Source organism: Stegodyphus dumicola, chromosome 8 (genome assembly GCF_044657685.1).
Source record: "Stegodyphus dumicola isolate Sdum_Otavi_A_Nest chromosome 8, ASM4465768v1".
Classification (NCBI taxonomy): Eukaryota; Metazoa; Arthropoda; class Arachnida; order Araneae; family Eresidae; genus Stegodyphus; species Stegodyphus dumicola.
This window is the reverse complement of record NC_140775.1, coordinates 162895314-162919870: the sequence shown is the minus strand read 5'-3', so window position 1 is coordinate 162919870 and position 24557 is coordinate 162895314. Positions and strand designations below refer to the sequence as shown.

At 32.5% G+C, this 24557-nt stretch overlaps 1 protein-coding gene across 1 annotated transcript in view; it reads left to right on the top strand.

The window, feature by feature from the left end:
- Positions 1-6492: 6492 nt before the first annotated feature.
- Positions 6493-24557, top strand: part of LOC118202013 (astacin-like metalloprotease toxin 5) — a 28513-nt gene continuing 10448 nt past the window's right edge. Inside the window, exons 1-4 of the mRNA XM_035374173.2 lie at positions 6493-6587; positions 19277-19344; positions 20961-21036; positions 21150-21267. Of these exons, the coding sequence (XP_035230064.1) occupies positions 6536-6587; positions 19277-19344; positions 20961-21036; positions 21150-21267 (314 nt within the window). The 5' untranslated portion in view covers positions 6493-6535. The remainder of the gene's footprint in view (positions 6588-19276; positions 19345-20960; positions 21037-21149; positions 21268-24557) is intronic.

Genomic DNA, 24557 nt, shown 5'->3' with positions numbered 1-24557 from the left:
AAAGTTCTTCAAAAAGAATTTTTATAGGATACGACTATTTAAAACCAAAAATACGGAAATTATAGCGGCGCAAGGAAAAACATGTCACTGCATCGGGAAATTATCATTAAACTTACAGGTAAAAGAGGAAAATCTCAAAGTATTAATTTTTGTGGTGAAAGACCTACAACACTCTCTTATTTTAGGTATGGACTTTTTAAGGGCCGCGAGGGCCAAATTAAATTTTCAAGATAGTTCCGTGGTGTTGGAGATGGACCAGAGGGTGGTGGAACCTGTGGAGACACCTGAAGTGGACCTTAGCCATCTGAATGACCATGAAAGTAAAGCAATACAGCAAGTGGTGAGTAATTTTTCTCATTTGTTTTCAGAAAAACCAGGAAACTGCCAGATAGTAACTCACAAGATTCAATTAAATGCCGAAAAACCTTGTAGGACTAAACCGTATCGTTATGATAAACAAAAAGACCTAATCATCGAAGAACATATTCAGGAGATGTTAAAGAATAAAATAATAACGCCCATAAATAGTGAGTACGCGAGTCCAGTCGGACTATGTAGGAAAAAGAACGAGTTTCCTCCTTCGGATAAAAGGGCTTGGAGGTTTGCTATAGATTACAGAAAACTAAATAGTATTACTAAATTTCCAGTTTACCCTTTGCCGGTTACAGACGAGATCATTAGACAGATCAAATCGACAAGATATATGTCTACTTTGGACTTAACGTCTGGCTACTATCAAATAGCTATGAGACCCGAAGATATACATAAAACCGCGTTTATAACAAAATCGGGCACTTATGCATTTTTACGCATTCTCTTTGGGTTGTGTGGGGCCCCATCAACATTCCAGAGAGCTATGGACATTGTTCTAAAGCCTGTCCTAGGAAAATCAACTTTAATTTATCTAGATGATATAATTATAACGAGTAGTACGTTGGAACAACACATTAATGACCTCGAACAAGTTTTTAAATTATTAAAAGAGGCCGGTCTTACAATTAACGCCTCAAAATGCAAGTTCGCAACTAAAGAACTTAAATATCTCGGTTATAAAATTTCGCAAAAGGGTATAGAAACGCAAGATTCAAAAATAAAAGCTATTAAGAATTTCCCACCGCCCAACACCGCCAAGAAACTTTCGTCTTTCCTTTCGTTATGTTCTTACTATCGATCTTTCATAAAAGATTTCGCTAATATTGTTGAACCACTCTTAGTAATCAAAAGAAAAAAGAGTAAATTTACGTGGACAGCGGAAGCTAACACAGCTTTTGAAAGATTAAAAGAAGCGCTTATTAATGCCCCTGTTTTAAAATTCCCTGAGGGGGACGAAAACCTGGAAATTGCGGCAGATGCGTCAGACTATGCGGTGGGTGCGGTTCTTATGCAAAATAACCATCCGCTGGCATTTTTTAGTAAAACATTGAATCAGACACAAAGGAATTATACAGCTACAGAAAGAGAAACATTAGCCGTATTAATGGCTGTACACAAATTTCGAGTTTATTTCGGCAAATCGCCAGTAACAGTCTTTTCGGATCATGCGGCTGTTGGTAGACTTTACTCGGGAAAAAACCTAACGCCCAGGTTAATAAGATGGGCTTTAAAACTCCAAGAATATAATATCACAATAAAATATAAACCGGGTAAGGAAAACAATGTAGCTGACGCACTTTCTCGTATAAAACTGGACGATGAAGGAAATGAACTTAAATGCGCTGTGTTGACTTCAAAAATTTTAGATTCTAGAGATACGGTTATTACTGAACTGAAAGCTGATCCTGAATTTGGGAATATCTATGCTTATTTGAAAGACCCCGAAAGCTTTGAGCATACAGATATCGATGCGATAAGAAATAGAGCAAAAAACTATGAAATAATAGATAATTTATTATTCTATACGAAAACAACAAACGAAAATCTTGAGTATAAACCAGTCATCCCAGCCTCGCTTCGATTAAGCATTTTGAAGGAGTTGCACGAAGAAAAAACAGCGGGCCACCTCGGGGTCAGAAAGACTATAAAAAGGGTACGCGAGGCGGTATATTTCCCGCAATTATACAAAATAGTAACGGCGTATGTCAGGTCCTGCAATCAATGTCAGTTAATAAATGATATTAATTACAGCCGGGCCGGGTACTTAAATAGCATTCGCGCTACATTTCCGAATGAAATTTTAGGCATAGATCTCCTTGGTCCCTTCCCCCAGAGCGAGTTAAATAAAAATCGTTTTCTTTTAATAATAGTAGATCATTTTTCAAAATGGATAGAAATTGTTCCACTTAAACGCGCGTCAGCCAAAACAGTCGCAGATGCATTCTTACACAGATACATTTTAAAATACGGTGCACCGATAAAAGTTATTAGCGATAACGGAAAACAATTCATTAGTCAAATATTTGAAAACATATGCAATGGACTTGGCATACGCCATATCAAAATGGTTCCGTATAGACCACAGGCTAACATAGCAGAAAGAGTTAATAAAAACATTGTAAAAATAATTCGCAGTTACGTTAGCACACATCACAAGCGCTGGGATGGCTACATAAATGAATTAGCTTATGCTTTAAGAACGGCACATCATGATACTACGGGAAAAACTCCAGCAGAATTATTTTTAGGCAGAAAGTTAATTACGCCTTTAGATAAATTATTCTTTGTGCAACAAAGAGAGCAGGAGTTTAAACAAAATGATGTGCAAAAGCTAATTGATCAGGCACTTAAAAGCTCGGATACGGCAAGAAATAGGCAGAAACTATATTACGATAGAAAACGCCGTGAAGCATTTTTTAAAGTTGGGGATAAAGTATTGAAGCGGAAATTTTCTTTATCAAGTGCCCCAGACAATTTTATGGCAAAGCTAGCTCCAACGTTTGAAGGCCCCTATGTAATTCAGGAAATCAAAGGAGTAGTCTTATATCTTAAGAACGAGAGAGGGGAAATCTGTAAAGCAAGTCCCGACCAGGTGAAAAAATACTATAATCCAAATGATTTTGAAATCCTTAAAAGTTTCTTGCAGGACTCAAGTCTAAACGAAATAGAAGGGCCAGAGACTACAACAACTATTCCACCACCCAAGAAACAGAGAACTGAAGAGAGACCTAGCACTTCTACAACCCGGACGTCGGTATCAAAAAGAAAAAATGATTTTCAAACTCCGGCGTTTAAGAAAAACAAAAATACAGATGAACCGGGTAAAGAAACCGTGGTAAAGAGAAAAACACCACCTACAAAGGATAGCAGGAGAAATTACACATCAAGGAGAACGCGCACACGGCCACAGAGTCAGGTGCCAGCAAGGCCGCCGTTCCGGAAACTGAAACGCCAGCAGGAGGCACAAAAATACGAGGAACAGAAGAAATTCAAGAAGGACTCCAGACCGGAGGACGTCAAGACCAGCCGTCCCAGGCAGAAACGGAAAGGCCAACAACCAGACGATTACTCCGTCAAGAGGCCAGCATGTAGAGGACGCAAAAGAAAAAGCAACGTGGACGACACTCGGAGATCAATAAGGAGAAGATTGACATCCATGAAACCTCTAACTTGGGATCAATTTTGCCAAAAACGGATGACGGAGTTTCAAGCATCGAAAACTCAAAGATAAGTTAAAACCTTCTATAATTTTTTTTCTCTTTTGTTCCGAAATGTTATGCATAAGTACGAAGTTCTATGTTTTGACGAAAGTCAGTATGTCTCGGTTGAGACTTAGTTTTGTTTTACTTTATTTAGCTAAGGCAAAAGTATTATTTTCTTTAAGTGTAAAAGCTAAAAACAAGCATTTTCTGTTGGTCGAAAGACTAATTCTGTTATGTTAAAGCCAAAATTTGGCCGAAGATAAAAATAACTTCGTATTCTTGTACTAATAAGAATTTTAGTTTCAGTGCCGCCAGCTTGGCGAAGAATGAGTAAAGTAAAAATTTATTTTCTCTTATTCATTTTATGGTAAATTGTAAAAAGCATATGTATTAAAAATTTGTAAATGTATGTAAATACTTGAATGTTATGTAAAAGTAGAATTTAGTCTAGAAGCATAAAATTGTAGATGCTAAAAGTGAATGCTTAAAAGCAATGAAGTCAAAATTTAAGTATTAAACTGTAAAGTCATGCTTTAGAGCGAAAGCCTGCATGTTTAAAGATGAATGAGGGGGAAGTTAGAATGAATGTGTTTTGTAGGGTTCTCCACCTACATTTGAATTTTTAAGAATATTAAAGTAGCTCATTGAGTTGTAGAATGTCGAGTAAGGTGTGTCTATTTGGCCGTTGAATTCTAACAAATCATGATGGTTAGGGGAAGTGTTGTAAGACTAAAACACGAATATTCCCGTTTGACACCACACACGGTGGAGAGCCAGGGTAAAGTTAAATTAATGCTTGAAAAATTGAATGAATGTGAAGTAAGCAATAACTAAGAAAAACGAATCGTTTAAAAACAAAAATTTATTGTGTCAAGAAAGTGTAAATTATAATGTATGTAGAAAGATACTGATACTTATTCCTTCCAGATGCTGGAAGGAAAGACCAAGATTGATTGATGAAGTCCAGGAAAAGTTGCTGTAAGAAGAAAGCTTTGTAACGATCAACAGAATTTTAGTATACAAATGGTTACATAAGATTTTTTTTTGTGTAAACGAGGTTCTCGCCAGTTAGTTCAGAATTAGAGAAACTTACAACAGGTCGTTTGTAGGACCTGCTTCCAAGTTTTCCAAATTCTGGCAGCGGCAAATGTAGGGTTTATATTTATTTTAACTAACATTTATTTTAAGTTTAAACTATCTTTCCTGTCAAGCCTTACTTTCCCCTGGAACTGCCAATGCCAGAATATGTAAATTTGAGTAGAACGCGCAAGCATTCAAATTTATCAGCGGAAGTATTCTGATTTAAATAGAAGGAAACGAGTTCGGTGTGATATTCTTACTTAGCGAGCGCGGAGGTAGTTAGCGAGAATTGAAGGACCCCGCGTTGCGGCCTATGTGCTTGGCGGGAAGTAATGGTAATCGTTCCAGTGAGCTTCAAGTCTGCTGAATTAGCAGCGGTATTGTAAAACGCGGTGAGTTAGTTATTTTAGAGAGCCTCGTAGTTAGAATCTTGTCTTTAGTTTCTTTTCAGGTTATTATTTTTATTTGACTGCCGAGTTGGCACCGTCTGTAAGCGTCAAGAGAACGCAATTGTAATTTATTACGTTGAATAAAAAGGGACTTAAACCCTTCACAAGGCTCTATCTTTTATACAAGTTTTCACAGTCACCTCTTGGTTGCGTGCAAGTTGGAGGCGCGCAACGTTATAACACATAGGCAGAAAAAATGCTTTGTGTATCAAAGTTCTCAGAATTACTGATAGTTTCAAATGAAAATTTATTAAAAGCATAAATATGTAAAATAAAATAAGAAACTTAGTAACTGCGAATTTGCGTATGTTGGGGTATAAAAGCATTCTTACTTGGTCATATGGTGGCTGAAAAGTAAAATGGTGTAAAAAGTAAAATATTCATTTAGCTTCATTTTCTGTTTGATAATAATTTTAATTTATGTTACATCATTGTTAGCAGCCTACGAATCTATTTTTAGTCATAATTAAGAATATTAGACCCGGGGGTGCAGTGGCTAACGCGTCGCGCAGCAGCACCACAGATCCGTGGCTCGATCCTTTGGCTGGGAAAGGTTGACTCAGCCTCTCATTCCTTGAGTGGGTCGATTAAATGAGTATCATGTTCGCCCAGGAACTAAACACCGAGTGTCTTACGACAAGCTGACCACTTGTCCAGGGTACATGCTCATGCACACAGGGGCCCGCAGTCAAGAAAGCAAATATCAGGGCTCTGCAGGCCATGGCTCACTAAACAGCTGTTGAGCCATTTAGTTTAGTTTATGCTTTAGTTTAGTTTATGCTTTAGTTTATTTTATGCTTTAGTTTAGTTTATGCTTAAGCATAGTTTAGTTTAGTTTATGCTTTAATTTAGTTTATGCTTAAGAATAGTTTAGTTTAGTTTATGTTTTAGTTTATGCTTAAGATAGTTTAGTTTAGTTTATGCTTAAGAATAGTTTAGTTTACTTTATGCTTATGAATAATACGATACTTAAAAAACTAGCTTTCAGTCTTTAGTACATTTTTAAAATTATATAACTAAAAAAGACTTATATAATTTTTTGCTATTGTTACTAATTTTACTCTTGTTGTTTCAATTTAGTAAGCCATTATTTATTTAATTCAGAGGTTAAAAATAACATTGTGCAATAATAATCTTCTTTTGCTGCGTGGTGATATTTCAAAGCAATTTTTTTTTTATCGGCAAGTATCTGTTAGTGTCTAAATGTAAATGAAGTAAAAGAAATGATATCATTATATCAAATTTTTCTCCTAAATTCTATCGAAAATTTACTCCTTTACCTGAGATGTGATATTTTGATATTTCAAACGGAAAAACTAACAGCAGGTTTCATTCCCATATCATATATTTGGAGATAAAATATCGGTATAAAAATATGGAAACGTTGTTTGGAATTGTGGATAGGTGTGAACACCCACACGTACCGATAACATGAAGGTCTTCATTTTTCTGGTTTTGGTGTCCATTGCGAAAGCTTCTGCAGGTATGTTTTACAGATATAAAATAGTCATTCATCAGTTCTATTTTAAATAAATACAAACATTCTTATTAATCAATCTGCCTTTATCCCAAGCTTAGTTTTAAAATACTTAAACCCAAAATTGCTTTTGAAATCCATCTATACTTATTGACTCATGTTAAGAAAAATTTACGCATTTTTGATAAATATTAAAATGAAATTGGAATGAAGGTTCACTGCAAATTGATTTCGACCCTCAGCAAATAATTCCCGAGATAAATAAAGGTCAAATAAAAAAATGACCATGAGACTAAATATTCTATTAAATCCTCATTTTGTACGCAATTTAATGTCTAGGATAACAATGAGCTCCACCCTGGTCAAATCCCCACGAACGAGCTGTTCTCAGAAAAGAGTTTTACCGAATTCTGTAAAAGTAATTCCACAATTAAGCTACTAATGTTTACAGAAATATTAAGGAACTTTTAGAATTGTAGCCCGATTTTCTGTAAACTAGGTCAGAGATCTTTTACAGAATTCTATAAAATTTTAGATATAGCTTCTCTATCGTTAGGTTTCTTGGTTTCGGGGGGGGGGGAAAATGCAGTCAGTTATCTATTTAGCTGTTGAGTATTTAGTTTTAGTTTATGAATATAAAAAAATTTATTTACATTTTGGTATTCATTGACACATTTTGTAATTTTTGCTATTTATTTAATAAAGCATGTTAAAACACCATCTAAATTTAAATAAATATATCTATGAATTTTTTTAATTTTAAAAGGTAGGGAGGGGGTAATGATCTTCTGGCAACAGAAAAAGCATTGCGTGAGGGAAAAAAAAAAAGTGAATAATCGGTCTTCTTTCAAGTTACGCATAGATATTGTACAGCGATATGTGCAGATATACTATAAAAAATTTTGCAGAATTTCTAAAGGTTCCGATACATAGAATCTTACATAATATGTACAGTAACAATTAAGAGAATTCTACTGAAAATATCAGATTCAGTTTATAAAAAAGTGATGCATAATTCTAAAGATTTTTAAACAAGTTCGTAGATTTTATTTTCTGCAAAACATGTTACAGAAACATTTGAGTGATTAAAAGATCATAAAATTTTCAGTTTTCTTTCGAGATCAAAAAGAATAAATAAAGTTTTAATTTTTCAATATAATTCTTTTACCTTTTTTAAATTTTTAAACTGATTTCTGTCATGGATAATTAAAAACTCAATTTTCAGAACAGATTTGTTTTTTTTTTCTAATGAAGATTTAAATATCATTTTGGTTTCAAAAATTATTTCAATTAAAACAATAAGATTTTAATTGAAATACATTTTAATCAATAAACCATTTCTCTTTATAAAATAACTAAAAGCATTAGTTTCAGAAATTAAAATTTTATAATTAACAGCATACATTTAATCTTTTAATTAACATATGACTTAAATTGATTTTACGCCTCCACAAAATTTAATTTTTGTATTATATCAGCAGTACTGTATAAAATATTGCACACAGTATTACACAAACTTTGAAACTAAAAAACTTTAAGGTAGACAAGGCAAACATTATAATTTAGAAAAGATTTAAAACCTGTGAATTAAAAATGTTTATTTTTGTTTTTCTGTACCTCAACACAGTACATGTAAGACGGAACATAAAATTTTATTTAATTACAGTTTAAAACTTTACAGACTTCTGTGCTTCATAAAATCTTCGTCAGGGCCACTGCAATGCAGTTTACGTGATTTTCCCATATGTACGTAAACACGAGCCAGTTTTTGCCAAAACATTTCTCCTTGAATACATCCTTCTTTTCTGGCAGATAGCATTCATGTGTTTAATGTTATAATCTAAATAACCTTACCCGGATAAATAACGTTTCTTCTTGAATACATCCTTCTTTTCTGGCAGATAGCATTCATGTGTTTAATGTTATAATCTAAATAACCTTAACCCGGATAAATAACGTTTCTTCTTGAATACATCCTTCTTTTCTGGCAGATAGCATTCATGTGTTTAATGTTATAATCTAAATAACCTTAACCCGGATAAATAACGTTTCTTCTTGAATACATCCTTCTTTTCTGGCAGATAGCATTCATGTGTTTAATGTTATAATCTAAATAACCTTAACCCGGATAAATAACGTTTCTTCTTGAATACATCCTTCTTTTTTGGCAGATAGCATTCATGTGTTTAATGTTATAATCTAAAAAACTTAACCCGGATAAATAACGTTTCTTCTTGAATACATCCATCTTTTTTGGCAGATAGCATTCATGTGTTTAATGTTATAATCTAAATAACCTTAACCTGGATAAATAACGTTTCTTCTTGAATACATCCTTCTTTTCTGGCAGATAGCATTCATGTGTTTAATGTTATAATCTAAATAACCTTAACCCGGATAAATAACGTTTCTTCTTGAATACATCCTTCTTTTCTGGCAGATAGCATTCATGTGTTTAATGTTATAATCTAAATAACCTTAACCCGGATAAATAACGTTTCTTCTTGAATACATCCTTCTTTTCTGGCAGATAGCATTTATGTGTTTTAATGTTATAATCTAAATAACCTTAACCCGTATAAATAACGTTTCTTCTTGAATACATCCTTCTTTTCTGGCAGATAGCATTCATGTGTTTAATGTTATAATCTAAATAACCTTAACCCGGATAAATAACGTTTCTTCTTGAATACATCCTTCTTTTCTGGCAGATAGCATTCATGTGTTTAATGTTATAATCTAAATAACCTTAACCCGGATAAAAAAAACGTTTCTTCTTGAATACATCCTTCTTTTCTGGCAGATAGCATTCATGTGTTTAATGTTATAATCTAAATAACCTTAACCCGGATAGAAAACGTTTCTTCTTGAATACATCCTTCTTTTCTGGCAGATAGCATTCATGTGTTTAATGTTATAATCTAAATAACCTTAACCTGGATAAATAACGTTTCTTCTTGAATACATCCTTCTTTTCTGGCAGATAGCATTCATGTGTTTAATGTTATAATGTAAATAACCTTAACCCGGATATAAAACGTTTCTTCTTGAATACATCCTTCTTTTCTGGCAGATAGCATTCATGTGTTTAATGTTATAATCTAAATAACCTTAACCCGGATAAATAACGTTTCTTCTTGAATACATCCTTCTTTTCTGGCAGATAGCATTCATGTGTTTAATGTTATAATCTAAATAACCTTAACCCGGATAAATAACGTTTCTCCTTGAATACATCCTTCTTTTCTGGCAGATAGCATTCATGTGTTTAATGTTATAATCTAAATAACCTTAACCCGGATAAATAACGTTTCTTCTTGAATACATCCTTCTTTTCTTGCAGATAGCATTCATGTGTTTAATGTTATAATCTAAATAACCTTAACCCGGATAAATAACGTTTCTTCTTGAATACATCCTTCTTTTTTGGCAGATAGTTTTCATGTGTTTAATGTTATAATCTAAATAACCTTAACCCGGATAAATAACGTTTCTTCTTGAATACATCCTTCTTTTCTGGCAGATAGCATTCATGTGTTTAATGTTATAATCTAAATAACCTTAACCTGGATAAATAACGTTTCTTCTTGAATACATCCTTCTTTTCTGGCAGATAGCATTCATGTGTTTAATGTTATAATCTAAATAACCTTAACATGGATAAATAACGTTTCTTCTTGAATACATCCTTCTTTTCTGGCAGATAGCATTCATGTGTTTAATGTTATAATCTAAATAACCTTAACCCGGATAAATAACGTTTCTCCTTGAATACATCCTTCTTTTCTGGCAGATAGCATTCATGTGTTTAATGTTATAATCTAAATAACCTTAACCTGGATAAATAACGTTTCTTCTTGAATACATCCTTCTTTTCTGGCAGATAGCATTCATGTGTTTAATGTTATAATCTAAATAACCTTAACCCGGATAAATAACGTTTCTTCTTGAATACATCCTTCTTTTCTTGCAGATAGCATTCATGTGTTTAATGTTATAATCTAAATAACCTTAACCCGGATAAATAACGTTTCTTCTTGAATACATCCTTCTTTTTTGGCAGATAGTTTTCATGTGTTTAATGTTATAATCTAAATAACCTTAACCCGGATAAATAACGTTTCTTCTTGAATACATCCTTCTTTTCTGGCAGATAGCATTCATGTGTTTAATGTTATAATCTAAATAACCTTAACCTGGATAAATAACGTTTCTTCTTGAATACATCCTTCTTTTCTGGCAGATAGCATTCATGTGTTTAATGTTATAATCTAAATAACCTTAACCTGGATAAATAACGTTTCTTCTTGAATACATCCTTCTTTTCTGGCAGATAGCATTCATGTGTTTAATGTTATAATCTAAATAACCTTAACCCGGATAAATAACGTTTCTCCTTGAATACATCCTTCTTTCCTGGCAGATAGCATTCATGTGTTTAATGTTATAATCTAAATAACCTTAACCTGGATAAATAACGTTTCTTCTTGAATACATCTTTCTTTTCTGGCAGATAGCATTCATGTGTTTAATGTTATAATCTAAATAACCTTAACCCGGATAAATAACGTTTCTCCTTGAATACATCCTTCTTTTCCCGCAGATAGCATTCATGTGTTTAATGTTATAATCTAAATAACCTTAATCTGGATAAATAACGTTTCTTCTTGAATACATCCTTCTTTTCTGGCAGATAGCATTCATGTGTTTAATGTTATAATCTAAATAACCTTAACCTGGATAAATAACGTTTCTTCTTGAATACATCCTTCTTTTCTGGCAGATAGCATTCATGTGTTTAATGTTATAATCTAAATAACCTTAACCCGGATAAATAACGTTTCTTCTTGAATACATCCTTCTTTTTTGGCAGATAGCATTCATGTGTTTAATGTTATAATCTAAATAACCTTAACCCGGATAAATAACGTTTCTTCTTGAATACATCCTTCTTTTTTGGCAGATAGCATTCATGTGTTTAATGTTATAATCTAAATAACCTTAACCCGGATAAATAACGTTTCTTCTTGAATACATCCTTCTTTTCTGGCAGATAGCATTCATGTGTTTAATGTTATAATCTAAATAACCTTAACCCGGATAAATAACGTTTCTCCTTGAATACATCCTTCTTTTCTGGCAGATAGCATTCATGTGTTTAATGTTATAATCTAAATAACCTTAACCTGGATAAATAACGTTTCTTCTTGAATACATCCTTCTTTTCTGGCAGATAGCATTCATGTGTTTAATGTTATAATCTAAATAACCTTAACCCGGAAAAAAACGTTTCTTCTTGAATACATCCTTCTTTTCTGGCAGATAGCATTCATGTGTTTAATGTTATAATCTAAATAACCTTAACCCGGATAAAAAACGTTTCTTCTTGAATACATCCTTCTTTTCTGGCAGATAGCATTCATGTGTTTAATGTTATAATCTAAATAACCTTAACCTGGATAAATAACGTTTCTTCTTGAATACATCCTTCTTTTCTGGCAGATAGCATTCATGTGTTTAATGTTATAATCTAAATAACCTTAACCCGGATATAAAACGTTTCTTCTTGAATACATCCTTCTTTTCTGGCAGATAGCATTCATGTGTTTAATGTTATAATCTAAATAACCTTAACCCGGATAAATAACGTTTCTTCTTGAATACATCCTTCTTTTCTGGCAGATAGCATTCATGTGTTTAATGTTATAATCTAAATAACCTTAACCCGGATAAATAACGTTTCTTCTTGAATACATCCTTCTTTTCTGGCAGATAGCATTCATGTGTTTAATGTTATAATCTAAATAACCTTAACACGGATAAATAACGTTTCTTCTTGAATACATCCTTCTTTTCTGGCAGATAGCATTCATGTGTTTAATGTTATAATCTAAATAACCTTAACCTGGATAAATAACGTTTCTTCTTGAATACATCCTTCTTTTCTGGCAGATAGCATTCATGTGTTTAATGTTATAATCTAAATAACCTTAACCCGGAAAAAAACGTTTCTTCTTGAATACATCCTTCTTTTCTGGCAGATAGCATTCATGTGTTTAATGTTATAATCTAAATAACCTTAACCCGGATAAAAAACGTTTCTTCTTGAATACATCCTTCTTTTCTGGCAGATAGCATTCATGTGTTTAATGTTATAATCTAAATAACCTTAACCTGGATAAATAACGTTTCTTCTTGAATACATCCTTCTTTTCTGGCAGATAGCATTCATGTGTTTAATGTTATAATCTAAATAACCTTAACCCGGATATAAAACGTTTCTTCTTGAATACATCCTTCTTTTCTGGCAGATAGCATTCATGTGTTTAATGTTATAATCTAAATAACCTTAACCCGGATAAATAACGTTTCTTCTTGAATACATCTTTCTTTTCTGGCAGATAGCATTCATGTGTTTAATGTTATAATCTAAATAATCTTAACCCGGATAAATAACGTTTCTCCTTGAATACATCCTTCTTTTCTGGCAGATAGCATTCATGTGTTTAATGTTATAATCTAAATAACCTTAACCCGGATAAATAACGTTTCTTCTTGAATACATCCTTCTTTTCTTGCAGATAGCATTCATGTGTTTAATGTTATAATCTAAATAACCTTAACCCGGATAAATAACGTTTCTTTTTGAATACATCCTTCTTTTTTGGCAGATAGCATTCATGTGTTTAATGTTATAATCTAAATAACCTTAACCCGGATAAATAACGTTTCTTCTTGAATACATCCTTCTTTTCTGGCAGATAGCATTCATGTGTTTAATGTTATAATCTAAATAACCTTAACCTGGATAAATAACGTTTCTTCTTGAATACATCCTTCTTTTCTGGCAGATAGCATTCATGTGTTTAATGTTATAATCTAAATAACCTTAACCTGGATAAATAACGTTTCTTCTTGAATACATCCTTCTTTTCTGGCAGATAGCATTCATGTGTTTAATGTTATAATCTAAATAACCTTAACCCGGATAAATAACGTTTCTCCTTGAATACATCCTTCTTTTCTGGCAGATAGCATTCATGTGTTTAATGTTATAATCTAAATAACCTTAACCTGGATAAATAACGTTTCTTCTTGAATACATCCTTCTTTTCTGGCAGATAGCATTCATGTGTTTAATGTTATAATCTAAATAACCTTAACCTGGATAAATAACGTTTCTTCTTGAATACATCCTTCTTTTCTGGCAGATAGCATTCATGTGTTTAATGTTATAATCTAAATAACCTTAACCCGGATAAATAACGTTTCTTCTTGAATACATCCTTCTTTTTTGGCAGATAGCATTCATGTGTTTAATGTTATAATCTAAATAACCTTAACCCGGATAAATAACGTTTCTTCTTGAATACATCCTTCTTTTTTGGCAGATAGCATTCATGTGTTTAATGTTATAATCTAAATAACCTTAACCCGGATAAATAACGTTTCTTCTTGAATACATCCTTCTTTTTTGGCAGATAGCATTCATGTGTTTAATGTTATAATCTAAATAACCTTAACCTGGATAAATAACGTTTCTTCTTGAATACATCCTTCTTTTCTGGCAGATAGCATTCATGTGTTTAATGTTATAATCTAAATAACCTTAACCTGGATAAATAACGTTTCTTCTTGAATACATCCTTCTTTTCTGGCAGATAGCATTCATGTGTTTAATGTTATAATCTAAATAACCTCAACCCGGATAAATAACGTTTCTTCTTGAATATATCCTTCTTTTCTGGCAGATAGCATTCATGTGTTTAATGTTATAATCTAAATAACCTCAACCCGGATAAATAACGTTTCTTCTTGAATACATCCTTCTTTTCTGGCAGATAGCATTCATGTGTTTAATGTTATAATCTAAATAACCTTAACCCGGATAAATAACGTTTCTTCTTGAATACATCCTTCTTTTCTGGCAGATAGCATTCATGTGTTTAATGTTATAATCTAAATAACCTTAACACGGATAATTAACGTTTCTTCTTGAATACATCCTTCTTTTTTGGCAGATAGCATTCATGTGTTTAATGTTATAATCTAAATAACCTTAACCCGGATAAATAACGTTTCTCCTTGAATACATCCTTCTTTTCTGGCAGATAGCATTCATGTGTTTAATGTTATAATCTAAATAACCTTAACCTGGATAAATAACGTTTCTTCTTGAATACATCCTTCTTTTCTGGCAGATAGCATTCATGTGTTTAATGTTATAATCTAAATAACCTTAACCCGGATAAATAACGTTTCTTCTTGAATACATCCTTCTTTTCTTGCAGATAGCATTCATGTGTTTAATGTTATAATCTAAATAACCTTAACACGGATAAATAACGTTTCTTCTTGAATACATCCTTCTTTTCTGGCAGATAGCATTCATGTGTTTAATGTTATAATCTAAATAACCTTAACACGGATAAATAACGTTTTTTCTTGAATACATCCTTCTTTTCTGGCAGATAGCATTCATGTGTTTAATGTTATAATCTAAATAACCTTAACCTGGATAAATAACGTTTCTTCTTGAATACATCCTTCTTTTCTGGCAGATAGCATTCATGTGTTTAATGTTATAATCTAAATAACCTTAACCTGGATAAATAACGTTTCTTCTTGAATACATCCTTCTTTTCTGGCAGATAGCATTCATGTGTTTAATGTTATAATCTAAATAACCTTAACCCGGATAAATAACGTTTCTTCTTGAATACATCCTTCTTTTCTGGCAGATAGCATTCATGTGTTTAATGTTATAATCTAAATAACCTTAACCTGGATAAATAACGTTTCTTCTTGAATACATCCTTCTTTTCTGGCAGATAGCTTTCATGTGTTTAATGTTATAATCTAAATAACCTTAACCTGGATAAATAACGTTTCTTCTTGAATACATCCTTCTTTTCTGGCAGATAGCATTCATGTGTTTAATGTTATAATCTAAATAACCTTAACCTGGATAAATAACGTTTCTTCTTGAATACATCCTTCTTTTCTGGCAGATAGCATTCATGTGTTTAATGTTATAATCTAAATAACCTTAACCCGGATAAATAACGTTTCTTCTTGAATACATCCTTCTTTTCTGGCAGATAGCATTCATGTGTTTAATGTTATAATCTAAATAACCTTAACCCGGATAAATAACGTTTCTTCTTGAATACATCCTTCTTTTTTGGCAGATAGCATCCATGTGTTTAATGTTATAATCTAAATAACCTTAACCCGGATAAATAACATTTCTCCTTGAATACATCCTTCTTTTCTGGCAGATAGCATTCATGTGTTTAATGTTATAATCTAAATAACCTTAACCCGGATAAATAACGTTTCTTCTTGAATACATCCTTCTTTTCTGGCAGATAGCATTCATGTGTTTTAATGTTATAATCTAAATAACCTTAACCCGGATAAATAACGTTTCTTCTTGAATAAATCCTTCTTTTCTGGCAGATAGCATTCATGTGTTTAATGTTATAATCTAAATAACCTTAACCCGGATAAATAACGTTTCTTCTTGAATACATCCTTCTTTTCTGGCAGATAGCATTCATGTGTTTAATGTTATAATCTAAATAACCTTAACCTGGATAAATAACGTTTCTTCTTGAATACATCCTTCTTTTCTGGCAGATAGCATTCATGTGTTTAATGTTATAATCTAAATAACCTTAACCCGGATAAAAAACGTTTCTTCTTGAATACATCCTTCTTTTCTGGCAGATAGCATTCATGTGTTTAATGTTATAATCTAAATAACCTTAACCCGGATAAATAACGTTTCTTCTTGAATACATCCTTCTTTTCTGGCAGATAGCATTCATGTGTTTAATGTTATAATCTAAATAACCTTAACCCGGATAAATAACGTTTCTTCTTGAATACATCCTTCTTTTCTGGCAGATAGCATTCATGTATTTAATGTTATAATCTAAATAACCTTAACCCAGATAAATAACGTTTCTTCTTGAATACATCCTTCTTTTCTGGCAGATAGCATTCATGTGTTTAATGTTATAATCTAAATAACCTTAACCCGGATAAATAACGTTTCTTCTTGAATACATCCTTCTTTTTTGGCAGATAGCATTCATGTGTTTAATGTTATAATCTAAATAACCTTAACCCGGATAAATAACATTTCTCCTTGAATACATCCTTCTTTTCTGGCAGATAGAATTCATGTGTTTAATGTTATAATCTAAATAACCTTAACACGGTTAAATATGAGACAAGCACATTGATTAGGTATGGGCTAACAATAGCAAATATGCAAATTTTCAAGTTGCCGTGGTAACAACGATTCATTTCCTCCAAAGCAATAGTAATTTCAGTTAAATGCTAGAATCATTTATAAAATGGCAACTTATTTAACGAAAGCTCTTAAAAACTGAACAGTACATATTTATAACCAAGATGCCAAAGGAAGCAAAATTGCTGCGTTTAACCGTTGCATATCAAAAACAGTAAAATATCAAAAGTGATGCTTTATCAAGCTTTAAAACAGTTCGAAAAGGATATCAATCATAATTTTGAAAAACCGTTGTGACGGATAATCATGGAAATGAAGGTTCGTCGATAAAAATTGACGGGAAGCTCTCTGTTACATTCATTCCAAAGGTTTTTAAATATTGTGTACGCAACTGATCAATTTTTTTAATCTGACAAACAATGTTAAAGAATATCCCCACTATAATCTGGTAAAGTTATACTCAAATTTGCAATTTATTATTGGCAACAGCACAAGAAGTTGAAGAACCTTGATTTATTTGAAAAGTAACAACTTTAGTTAATCTTATTTTCTTTTTATTATTTTCATAACATCGTTTGTTGAATTCTTTCCATTTTATAGCTAAATATTCTTTATAATCTTCTTTCAATAAATCGTTCTTTAATTTTGCATCTTGTCTCCTGTCCTGTATTCTTAGTACAACTTTATTTTTCGACATTTTATAATTATTTTTGTCACAAGAATAATCAGTACGTCGCTCCCACAACCGCTTGCCTATGGATTTAAGATTAAACTGAACTGTGTTATACCTAATTTACGCTCGAACCCTTGTGACGTCATCGAAATATTGTGTATTTTTACAGGCTCTACTGGGTTCACCCACTATTCCGGTTTTAAAAAATGTTTAATGTTTTTTGTAATGATCTCCTTTAATAATTAAATAAGCCATAAACGAAAACTATAGCTTTAGGAGTTATTGAGATGAAGTATTCTACTAAGACATGTTTTGCGTCTTTAAAACTTTTTTATCCCTGAGACCGTCATTCAGGAACGTAGTCCTACTTTAAAAATAGAATATTTCTACTCTTGAAACCCCTCTGAAAATTGAAGACATGAACTATTTATCGAATTAAGATCTAGGCTTAAAAATCTTATAATAAAATGATGCTCCAAAATAATAATAATAATAAAAAAGGATTAAGAAACTCGAGTGAAAAATACATAAGCAACTGATTCAGTCGCTTATGATTCAGTCGCTAAAATTCATAAGCAACTGATTCAGTCGAAACGCTCTTCTAAAGGAAATTCTTAGTAGATAATGAATCACGAGTATTTAATATTTGATTTTGATTTTAACCCTAGAGATGGCATTAAGTACACTCCACCAATATTCCTCACTCTGTGAGTTCGTTTTGCTGTTCCTGTGGATTTCAGGTTGAAGACCAGAGACAATTTCGCAAGAAAGTAATGGACAAAGAGAGACAATAGTTCTAAAACAATCTTTCTTCAAGGAACTGCAAATGGTTTCGCTTTTAAATGCGTTCGATTTATGTCGTCAAACATCATCAAAATGAAGATACTATGTGTGTCACTAGGAATTATATGAAAGATTTCAAATCAGTTTAGCAAACAGAAGAAAACTGATTTGTTGTCTAAATCACATGATGTCCCCGAATATTTCGATGTTCAATGTTGGAAGTATCGAAAAGTTTGAACGTATTATTAAAAGCGAAAGACTAATGAAAAATGCGTAAGGAATTTTATTGTTCCTTACCGCATGTTTCGGTGCTATAATTGGTCCCGAGTTTGAATTCTGTTCGATAACCGGTCTCCGAAGCATTAGTACAGTCCACGTGGAACCATATTTGCATGGAAGCCATTTCTTGGCATTCGAATATCCTTTGTTTTATACACCATCCGAATGCTCTGTGGCAGTGCGCTGGAGCTCAAGCTATTCAGTCTCTCGGCGCCAAAATTTAAACATTTGCATATTTTATTGTGAGGAATGGGCTTACACTATTGCATCCCATTCGGATAACTCCTTACTGATGCTCCGCTTTTTATGTTACAGAGTATATTTTGGCATAAAGCAAATCTCTCACAAAATACTCTCAGAAAGCTTGCACTGAGGACAAGGTCCAAAGTCATGAATCAAATAATTATAAATCTTATAATCGGTAATGGACTATTTCGTGCAAGCAAGATTGAAATCTCTTATGCAAAAGACCGATATTATTCGGTCTATATTATAATTATTGATATTCTAATTTTTAATTAAAAAAATTATCTTATACTTTATACAAAAGAAGTTCTTACCTTTTTATTTGAACTGTGGCTTGATTTTGGGAATCATACTCTTTCACGATAACTGTGGCTTTTATTATCATAAATTTATATCTATACCTGCTTTTAGTACTATATTGTTGATTGTAATTATATTCATTTTTGTTTAAAGTGAGGAAGGACCCGATGGAGAATGAAGGTCTATTTGAAGGTGACATTATGGGAATCGACCCGAATATGGTGAGTTGTTTTCAATATGTGGCATACGTAATCACCTTTTTAATGCAATGGGTCTTCATTTAGAAAAAGTAACTTTTCAAAGACAAGTAAAACAGAATAAGTTTATATGGATTTTCGCAACCATGAGAGTTATTTGAACATAGTCATATTCGCCCTACACTATTCTACACACAATAATTTACAAGAGAATAAAAATTATTATTTTCTATAAAATGGCTAATTAATTTTTAAATAAGCAGTTTATGTGTATACGCACACACACACATACACATTTTTATGAATATCGGCTTTCAAAGTGCTTTGAGCACCTCATCTCTGCTACTGCATGATCACGTGCCTTCTCAGTTGTTATAAATAAACCATTTCTGGTCACCACTTATGATTTGCATCAAAAATGGATTCTTTTCTTGACGTTTGAAAAGGCAAAAGATAGTACAAAGGATCAAGTCTTTTTCTTTAAGAACTTGCCGACCACATATATTGAGCTTTGAAATAAAACCATATCATTTCATGTGATCATAAATGATTAATTAGACAAATTAAATCTCTTAACGATTTCTCGTGTTGTTATACAGCAGTTTATTTCTATCAGTACATTTTAATTTGCCTTTATTAGCTTCAACTGATCTTCCAGAATGTAGTGCATCTTCAGTATCGAAATTACCACAATGAAATTTTGTGAAGGAGGTTTTGACACTGCCGTTTTGTCAACACGTCTTCTTCATACATGTCACACAACTTTTTTTTCCTGTTTGAACTACATTCTGACCTCTGCATTAATAAAGAGTCAATATATGCCTTTAGAGTTTTCATATTTGATGAGACTCGAAACAACTTCCTAGAATCAAACAAAATTGTTTACAAATAAGCCTTGAAATACCAGCTGTCAAAATACATAAGGACAATGCGGCTTAAAATGAATTTAGCTGATTAAATAGACAACTAATCCCTGGTGCGGTAAGAAACCGAAATTATGCGTCCATGTATATATCATCTTGGTTTGTTTATTTCCTAGTTAAAAATTTGTTCATTCATATGTCTCTCTCTGCTGTCGCCAAAAATTCTACAATTCTCATAGTTGTTACAAATTAAATTGACCAAGGTATTCCGGATAGCGGCCATGTTGAGTGAAAAGCCAAATTTAGCAAATAATCTTTCCTTTTCTCTGATGCCATCCATTCATTTTGCCACATCTTTTTGTATGTTCTTTTCATAATCGTAAAGCTTTATTTATTTATTTTATCCTGGACATTGGCTTCATTCCGGCTTCTCTCGTGAAAGCTTCTTTGTCCAATGGATCTGCCCTCTCATTTCCGTAATAACCAACAATGTCCCAGATACAATAAAATTTGACGAAATGTAAGTCTTTGAGTTGTCTTTGAAAGTAAAACTTAATGTCCTTCACTAAAATATTACAACTGCCGTTTAAGTCCTTAAGGCCTGCAAGTAATTCCTTCTGACCAAACGTCATTCGTAAATTTCCTATTTTCACTACAAACACAGCTTATTAAGGCATGCCCAGAATTTTTTAGAATGGTTTTTATTGCCAGTGAAATTCCGTTTATTACAGTAAAAAAGACTACGTAAATAATAATAAGTTTTTATTATTCTTACAGGACAGAAATGCTATCCCAAGAGACGTTAACAGATGGCCAAATGCGAATGTCCCTTACGTAGTAGACGAAGAACTATGTACGTAAAGCAGAGCTTTTGCTCTTTCTCTAAAGGTTTGGATGAAGACGAAAAGAAGTTTATTCTTCATTTAGCTTCAAAACACGGCCTCACTTTTCTCAATTCTTTTTCAGATCCCATCTGGAATTTGTTGATGAGAGCCATGCGTCACATCGAAGAACGATCTTGTATTCGATTTTTTCCCAAGGAACCTCATCACAAAGATTATATCAGAATAGTTCAAGCAAATGGGTAAAACTAATGTTCTATAATTTCACATTTATAAATGATCCCTTATTAACGTTTAGAAAGTCTCCTCATAAAAAAGTATATGAAGATTAAAATTTGTCATAAAAGCTCGTCTCAAAAATAACTATTAAGTCAACGTAATAAGATAGATAAGTCAGTGATAAACATAGTAAATGCAGTATCCTTTTATAAGCTTTCTATTTAGTTCACTCGTTGTGTCTGTCACTGTGGTTAAAATTTTGTCGCCTATTGTTAAATTACTTCCTGATCGGCTACTGAACTAAAAGTTTAACACACGGTGTTTGTTGATAACAATATATTTCGAAGAGGTGAAGCAATTTTTCAAAACTGGATTTATATTTTTTAAACCTAATGTTTAAAGAAATTTTACATTATGAATGATAATACGCCTCCCTCCCCCCCCAAAAAAAAAAAAATCTGAAATTTTTCAGATTTTAAATTACGTCCAAAGGGGCGTTTTTTTAACGTATTGAGTGTTACCTTTATTTATTAAATATCATGTTCTTTGGACTTAAACCATAAAATTCAGTTCAAGAGCAATATCGCAAAATAATGTTAAATTAAGCATATCTTTAGAATTTCCGATATACACAGTCTCGCGAGCTGGAGATAAAAGTAATTTTTTTTCTATATAACGTTGCCATTTCTCGCTTTTAAAGCATTGAGTTTGTAAATCAAAAATTCGTTAAAGTTTTACAAAATATAAAATCTATAATAAAACAAATTCCAAATTTGGTCTTCCACATGCTCATATTCGTTGGAGGATTACGTTATTCAAAATTCGATGGCTCTATGTACCATTGTTTTATCACAATGCGAGAAATAGACAATCATTTATGCAGATTTTTCATTATTTAATTTCTTCAAATATAATGCAGGACTCTAACATTTTGTGGCAACAGTTTGAAAAGTGAACCGACGTTTATGAGTCCGACGCAAAATGCCAAAACGAAAGCAATAGCCCTTCGGGACTGAAATCCCTTTGGACTAAAAAAAAGAAAGAAAATAAAAAAGGATCGAAATGCGTTCTCAAAAACTATAACCCATTTTCTTTCAGAAGAGAAATAAGCAAGGCACCGACACACAGAATCACTACATAACGCACTCAGAATTAACTATCGTCCGTTTTGTTGCAAAATGCGATCAGTCGCAAAATGCGACTGACTTTAACAACATGCGAGGCAAATCTGTTACCAACGCACGTGCAAGATGTATCTTTTGCACATGCACCAACGTCATCCGTGTAATTTTTAAACAATTATTTATTTTAAACAAAAAATTAAAATATTATCTCGCACCCTTAGAATGCTTCTTCGCACCTCCCGTCCCCCAAAGGACACAAGCACCCGTCGTTGGGAGCCCCTGCTATAAGAGGACTATGGTATTGATATGATACTTGCAATCAAAATGCTCCTCACAGAAGTAGTGCATTCTTGGCTTTTTCTAAATTTTAACATGCAAAATCTGCCTTTAAGTATTATCCCATAGACCATAAAACCGCTGCTTATGTATTATCCCATAGACCATGAAAACTGGCTATCATCGAAGCGTTCCGAAGCGTATCATCGAAGAATTCTGAAGGAACTGAAGCCTTTTTATTTATTTATTTACTAAACAATCACGCATCACACTTTATTTCCTTATACAATTGACAGCTATAAATTACAAAATCAGCACTTAAATATATATGCATATATATATATATAAGTAAGAAATTTAGAACTAATGTTTCACAAAGACGAAAATTTTGAAATTCATAATTAATAAATTTCAAATTATCTAATAAATGCAACAAATAATTTAATAAATGTAAAAACCAAATCTTTTAAATAATCAATACCCTAATTCAAAAAAATCCTTAAAGAAAATAAAAGAAAAAAAATCTTTAAGGAATTTTTTAAATTTTAAATTTCTTGACAAAACTAATTTCGGCAAATCACCATCTTTACTTTTAGGCACATCAAAAGTTATTTTTTTAGCAGACAAATTACTTTTCGATCATAGATGAATACAAATAATTTTTATATATACAGATAAAAAGCTACGACGTCATTTCAGGCAGGGAAGCATAAGCGGCGCGGAGTTCTTTGCATAGCAGAAGTCAGTTAAAAAAAAGGAAGCATAGTGCTCGTAACTCAGTATTTACACTTCGTAGGTGAAGAGTATTCTAAGCTATGATTGGTCAATATTAGTTTTAGCTACCTTTCTCAAGCAGTGTTATGTAATTTGGAATGATCTCGAATTTGGATGAACAGATGAGTTTAGGGGGGGGGGAACACCAAATTTAGAAAGTTAATTTTGCGGTTGCCAAATATTTTTTTAAAGCAGCCATCGCATTTTGTTATATCTTATGTTACCGTGAAAGACCGAAATTGGAAAATGTCGACTTTCACCGGAGAATGTCAACATTCACCAAATACATCGGTGAAAGATCGAATATTTCTTTACATTCTTGTACATTCGGACCATCACAGATATGCTCTGGTGTAGCATATCTGTGATCACAGATATGCTCTGGTGAAAAGAGAGGAGTATATGTACACGCTGCCATTCCAAAAGGAAGTGTTCCACAAATAAATGCAGTTGTAAAAGCAAGGGCCTCTTGTGCAATTCAAAGTGTCATAATAGTTTAAGTTGTTGCAATAAATAAGATTTGAATCACATAATTTGGTAAGTTTATAACTTCTATTATTTTCCTTTCTCAATTTGAATGTACTGTGTGTTTTAAGTTCTTATGTTCTTAAGATCTTATAATTAGATCTTAAATGTCTTCCAGACAGAAAAGACTTCGCGAAAAAATGTTGACACTGCTATTCTTTCTTAGTTGAAGAAACCGTTCCCGTTTACGCATACGTTTGAGGAATATTTCTCTGAATCAGGATTTTCGAGCATTGTTATGAATTCGCACTGTATGGGGAATTGCCGGCAACAAATTTTCCACCGAAAGTTCGAAAGTATGTTACTGCAACTTATTCTGAGTCTCAAGTGCGTTTTTCCGCGAATGAATTACGGAGAAGGAAATATAATATTCTTATATGTTCAACATTCACCATTAATACATGGTGAATGTCGACATTCACCGGTGTAAGTCAGAAATAAGAGTATTCGGAAAATATTTCGGACATACACCAAGAGACTATGTAAATGTTGACATCCACCGGTGAAAGTCGACATTCTCCAGATTTCGGTGTTTCACCGTAACATATATATATATGTAATGAAAACACAAATTTTGGAAGCACTGCATTGGAAATTAGTTCCACGCACCTTTT